The sequence below is a fragment of the Arachis ipaensis genome, chromosome B05, assembly GCF_000816755.2.
Source record: "Arachis ipaensis cultivar K30076 chromosome B05, Araip1.1, whole genome shotgun sequence".
NCBI classification, from domain to species: domain Eukaryota; kingdom Viridiplantae; phylum Streptophyta; class Magnoliopsida; order Fabales; family Fabaceae; genus Arachis; species Arachis ipaensis.
Window position 1 is genome coordinate 40712169 of NC_029789.2, and position 6895 is coordinate 40719063.

Genomic DNA, 6895 nt, shown 5'->3' on the forward strand with positions numbered 1-6895 from the left:
ATTTTTACTGGGAAAAGCCTGATGCTGGAGGTGGTGTTGCTCTTAAGCTACTTAGGCTTGATAGGGATGTGGCAAATATGTATGAGGATGCAATTACAAATGATGATAGGGTGGTACATGTGTATTGGGAGCATACGGTAGACATTCCAACTGAGGTTGAGGTGGTTGACGTAGATGGAGAAGAGGTCCCTACCCCTGAAACAGAACCAGCCAATGTAAATGCAGAGAGTGTGAAATCACCTGGTGGAAGGATAAAGAAGAGGGCATAAAGGAGTAAAAAACCAGCCAGAATTCTGAGGCCAAGAAAACTAACAACAACACTAGGCCAGAAGTCATCCCAGAGTTCATTACCTTCAATGAAGAGAACCAACCCAAGGGAAAGACAACAAAAAATCACACAATCTGAACCAGCAAAACAATCTTACCCACAGCCCAAATCCAAAACAATGTCACCCACAGCCCAAGTTAAGCCAGCATATGTGGCCCAAACCCAAACCACTCAAACTGGACCACCAACAAATTCTGAACCTGAAACTCAATTACAACCTAACCTTCAACAAGATGAGGTCCCTACCCAGGAATCAAGAGCAAAACAAAGGAACAGAAGAAATTCTTACAAGAGGCCAGCTCCTAGTGGACAGACCTTTGTGCAAGGAGGCATAGGTGAAGCTCCAAAAATATTTGTCCCTCGTGCAACCAGTGAGTCATCAAAGAGTGATGATGATGACTCTGATCTAGATTACCATCAGTATGAGTCTGAGGAGCTGCACAGCTCTTATTCTTCAGACTGTGATAGTGACTATGAGGCAGAGCGCACTGTTTGGCCTCAAGGGAACCCGAATGATACTTTTGGCTTAGTACATTTAGAGCTGGGGATGGAATTCGAAACTATGGACCAATTCAAAAGAGCTGTTAGGAAGTTCAACATACAAATTGAAAGGAGTATCATGTTTAGCCGAGTGGAACCAATGAAGTGTAAGGCAATTTGTTGTGAGGCCAACTGTCCTTGGACTATCTACTGTTCCAGGTCTAATGAACCAAAGAGTTTTCAAGTTAAGACGTTTGTCAACCAACATGTTTGTGCACGAAGCCACACCAACAAGTCAGCTGATAGAAAGTGGGTTATTGAACAGCTGGAGGAGAAGTTGAGGGACCAAAGGGACTTTAAAACATCTGAAGTTGAGGCATGGTTTAAGAGAGAGTTCAATGTAACCATCAACTACAAGAAAATACAAAGGGCAATGAAGAAGGCAAGGGAGAATATTGAGGGCTCGGAGAGGGAGCAGTATGCTAAGTTGAGGGATTACATACTTACCTTGTTGACAGCTAATCCAGGAGCAACTATTGATATGGACACTACCCTTGTGCTTAATTCTCTCCCGATCTTCAAGAGACTCTACATATGTTTTGACGCTTGCAAAAAAGGTTTCATACAAGGTTGCAGACCATTTATTGGACTTGATGGTACATTCCTAAAAGGTTACTACGGTGGGCAATTGCTAACAGCAGTGGGACAAGATGCTAACAATCAGATCTTTCCCATTGCATATGCAGTCGTTGACTCAGAGACAAGAGATAATTGGAGATAGTTTCTAGAACTCCTGCATCGTGATTTGGGGAACTATAGGGTGCAAGGTTGGAACTTCATGAGTGACCAACAAAAGGTAATTGTTAAATGTTGTTTCCTGGTTGATTTGTATCTCTCAGCTTGTTAATTGTTGTTGTTTGTGTGAACGCAGGGTCTGATACCAACCATGGAGCAGGTTATGCCCGGAGTGCATCATCGGTTTTGTGCAATGCACATTTGGGCCAACTTCACTAAAAGATGGAAGGATAAACAGTTGAAAGGAATGGCTGCATATAACTCAGCATATCAACATAACATCAACCCTGTTCCAAGCAAAGAATTTTGGGATAAAGCTGAAGGCTATCCTCCACTGCCCCCTCACTATAAGACACCCATTGGAAGACCAACAAAAAAGAGAAGAAAGGAGAAAAATGAGGCAAGACCAAATTTCAACCCACATAAGCTTAAAAGGAGATATGGAACAATCATTTGCAAATATTGTGGAGAGGTATGAATACCAGGTTTTATGTGTTATTTGTAGAGATCACCCATATTGTTATATTTACACTTTCTCATGTTTATATGTTGTAGAGTGGCCACAATAGTAGGAGTTGTGAAAAAAAGCATGCTGATATGAATGATGAGGTTGTAGCTATGGAGACAGAGGAAGCTGCTGCTACTAATAACCCTACACAGCCACCACCACCCCAACAACAGAACCCTAATGATGCTGCTACTGCTCCAAGACCCAAGTCTAAACATATGGTCTCCATTGAAACCATGAATGCTGCAAGCCCAGCAATGAGGTAGAGGTTTGAACAGTTTATGCCAACTCCAAATCTGAGGCACCAACCAAATCCGGGCCCAAGACCATCAAAGCTAGTCCCAAGAGGAGTTTTTGGAAGAACCAATGGCCCAGCTGCAGCAACTGATCAAGTTGGCCCAAGTGAAGGTGGGACCATGCAAGGGGTTGCAACAGAGACATAAAATCTTTATTGAAGACTGATGTGCATGTTTTGTTTTTTTGTGGAGAAGGCTGTTTTGTTTATCAGCATAAACCTTGGGACCTTTTTTGTAATCTAGTAGTATGTGGTATGTTATGTTATATACATTGTGACTTTGCTTGTTAATTAGGTATTTCTGGCTTGTATGAAAACTGAATGATTATGGTAACTACTCTGCCTATTTTGTGATTACAATGAAGCAAAGACTTCTGATTTTACAAGATGTTGTTGGATATTGTATGAGTTAGCTTGGTTATGAATTGCTTGTTTTGAACTTAATTCTCACAGGTTTACATTTTTCTCTTATGTCAATGGTTGATGATACACCAGTTACAATATGTGATTCACAAAAAAGGAGACCTTTTTTTTCTTCCATTTATTCAATGCAACTTTGAAAGTTATTACACAGGATCCTCACTTCTGAGAATATATCATCAAAATCAATAATGCCCAAAAATTCAACCCTAAACAAACACCCATAACCATATTCTTAATACAAGTTATTTCACCCCTAATCATATCAACTGTCTTCTGTAACAGTTGCACATCTTCTTCCAACTTGCTGGAACACTCTGTAAGTTCATTCATCTTCTTGTATGATTGTTTCAATGGCCTTTCTGTAGATACAACCTCTGTCCCCACGTTTCTTGTTTTTCCTTCTACTTCGTCCAGCCAAACAAAATACTCACAACGATGTTCAACACTCTGAAGATTAGACACATCAATCCAAGGAGGGGTGAAGAACGAAACAAACGGATAATGCCAGTAACAAGAAGAAAGGCAATTTTGAAACCTACCTCCCACAGAGGACATCGCAGAAACAATCTGTCTGGATTCCACTGTGTTCCAGACTTGAGTACCACAGCTTCAAATCCGTACAAACACTTGCCGTTGTTGTACTCAAACTTCTTGTTCTTGTTGTTGTTCCTCAGCAACGAAGACCCGCTTCCAATAGCGCTGCCACAATTTAGGGATAAAGAGCTTGATTTTTCCTTGAGTGAGGCCATGTTCTTAGTTATTGGTTAAGGTGTTAGGGTTTCAACACAGAGCTTCTTTCTTCTGAAGATAAAAGAGAACGAAGGTGTTAGGATTTCAGGGTTAATTTTGCCTAATTAATTATTAAAATAAAACATTTTTTCTTACCTGGCACTAAATGGCCTGCTCATTGATTCTGAACGTGCCAGCAAGAATAAAATAGGGCCACCTGTCCACTCAAACTAACCACGCCACACGCTGATGGCCGGAATGGTGATTCTGTCCGTCGGAGTGTATAATTACTCTGCACGCGTGACTTATTAAACGATTCAAGTGTATTACTGTCCAGCGTATGAACTTTCAGGTGTAATTTTGTCCCTTCTTCCAAAGTATTTTGTTCCTTCACGACTAGAACATAATACTGACTTAAGCATTGGAGTGCCTTTACAGGTACACTCCTCCCCTCCTCATCGCTCGCAAGTCACACCTCATTAAAGAAAAAGCTCGGATTAGTAAAACCAACAATTCGACATCAAAAGCGACAGCTCGGTAATCGTCCATCATCGAGAGCCGACTTGTTTCCCAGAACGTACAGGCAAAAACATTATATATGAAGATTTTTGAACTTTCAATATTAATAAGTTATTAATATTGTTTGTACCACCAGATTATTATCTCTTGTTCTTTTCTAGCCGTAGTTTTATCACATGTACGTTCAGCGTCTTTTGCCGAGGCTTTAATGTTAGGTCATTTAATTTTCACGGTGTTTTAGATGAACTATTTTGGAAGGTTGGAAGAATTTTACTTTGAGCCAAAACAAGAGGATAATTTTATTTGCTTTGGTTAGGCCAAATTCACATTATTATTTTTGGCACATATCCTCTTTCTTATTTGTGAATAGGACATAAAGCTATACCATCATATATACTGTACGTGCATGTCATGTTTTTTCATTTTTTATTTTTAACGGTTGCTACTATTCTACTAAGATTAAGATAGGATGTTATTGTTATTAAAGTTTTGAAAATTAGGTGATCATTGAACCATGAAGTCCATCAAACATTTAAAGATTTTACAGAAATTCAACTACGATTTAACCAAAAATGATAAAATAATATATTTTATACATAAAAATTATATTCGTTCAACCAATTCAACGGTTTTACAGATTTTTGGACTAGTTCAAAACCACGAACCAATTTTTGAAATTTTTAAATCACAGACAAATTTCAGTATTAATGGTCAAATTTTACAATTGAGAATTTGATAGACAAAATTTCACAAACAACTTAATCATCAATAAAATTGATTATCAACAACAAAATCATCGTAAGACTGTCAGCAATTCAAAATTCTTTTAGTGACTAAATTTACTCATTTGATTTGATTCTTAAAATGATAGTTTTTTCTTCACATAAATCCGATCAATCAAATAATTAGTTTTTAATTAGACTCCGATGAATTGGCCGATTTGATCCAACTTAAAAAATTTTACCCTATTGATTGTTTCTCTCGCCATAAGGTTTCTTGTTGGAGTTTAAAGTTAATATTATTAGAAAGAAAACGAAATTGCCTACCATTCATATTCTAGTACCGATATAAACATGTTCGACACGTACGCATGTATGTTTAGTCAAATGAATGTACAAATAATAAATAAGTAATAAAATGAATTTTTTGTTTTTAATATTAGAGTGGTAATGATTTTTTTTTTAAAATGTGAACTGTTGTTGGAGTGTTATTCTCGAATGTGGAACCGTTTAATTAGAGAACTAGAAATTTGTCCGATTTATTAGAGATACGAAAATCGAACAGTCCGATTTATGGAAGTACAGAAATTAGACTGTCTGATTTGTAAAAAGTATAAAAATCAGACCGTCTAATTTATGTTAAAAAAATTAAAAAAATTTGAATTACAAAAATCAGACCTTTCAACTTATGTACCTTCTACAATTTTAAAAAATATAAAAACTTATAATGTTAGAATATATTACTATTTTTATTTTCATAAAAAAACCCTAATAAAATAGGGGGAATCTATGAAAGAGAAAGAAAGTGGCATATGAAGGGGGTTGAAGATGAAGTTTGCCTAACTATGATGTATTGATATTGTATGTTCTCTTTTTTTTTTTTTTATCAAAGATATGAGACTCGAACTCGCAACCTCTTAATTGAGTATGAAGTGATTATGTCATTTGAGCTATTTTTCATTGGGTATTGTATATTCTCTCTTTCCTTGCTTTATTTTGACTAGTTGAATAATTAATGATATGATAAATTTTATTCTCCCTTGTGGAAATATTAATAACGGTACAAAGGACCCAAGAGCACCCAAACATACACGAGATAAATAGGAATACATCTCTTTAATATATTGACCCTTTTCTGCGTATGGCTTTGTTCCAATGCTTGTTATTATTATTATTGACTTGGTTGCTCTCAAACAATGACACTACTCGCCCTCCCTATTTAATTTCCAGCTTGACTTCCATCTTTATTGGATTATGGATAATAAAAAATAACAACCAACCCTTTTGCCCCTAAGTTGATAACTTGACATACCAACACGCCTATCTCATCTTCACAACCTTCTCCCCACATAAATAATTAAGAAATAAAAAATCCCATAATGTTTTGTCCCCCTCCAATTTTCCGACAAGCATTTCTTACAAACTGAAAAAGGAATAATTTATATATCAGTTTCTTTCTTGACAAAAAACATAGAGGGAAAAAAACTTTCAGATATAAATAGACGAACTCATACATGTAAAAATTATATATATTTTATATGCATGGAATGATTAATTTGTTATTCTTTTTAAATAGTGAGTTAATGTTTTATCCTAGAAGTTTAAAAGATAACTTTTAATTCATCCTTCTTGTGTTAGATTGATGATGATATATATCGGGAGTTTACTAAAACAAATAATTTGAAACTTTGTTACAAATCCATAATTTGAACATGAAATCATATAGTTATTTATTTATAGAGAAAAGTACACTTGTGTTAAGGTATAATATCCAATTAGACTTTTAAAGTATCCTTCCGGCTTAATCACGTTCTTTTTGGACCATCACAGGGATATGAGATATTAGAATTGAATCATATCTCGCTAGATTCAGTTGGAATAATCCCTTAAAGATATTCTCCAAAACTAATTAAAGTGGCAATATAAATACTGAGAGAAATATTTACTCAATAGTATGCTATTTAACAATAATTTTATATCTCTTGAACTTTGACTGACTCAATCCTAAGAGTGCCTTAATTATAAATGATACCTCCTATTTGATTCAAAGATTGTAGCTTAATGGAAGTTTTCATCAACATCTAAAAAGTCTTCGACAT

General features: G+C 36.0%; 1 protein-coding gene across 1 annotated transcript; it reads left to right on the plus strand.

Annotated features, from left to right (window-relative positions):
• LOC107640549 lies at nt 447–1589 on the plus strand. Its single transcript, XM_016344063.1, has one exon. The coding sequence runs from the start codon at nt 447–449 to the stop codon at nt 1587–1589; it is 1143 nt and encodes a 380-aa protein (XP_016199549.1).

Bases quoted from the DNA above. Each gene is read 5' to 3' on its own strand.
- LOC107640549 (XM_016344063.1), top strand. From the start codon at position 447: ATGTCACCCACAGCCCAAGTTAAGCCAGCATATGTGGCCCAAACCCAA.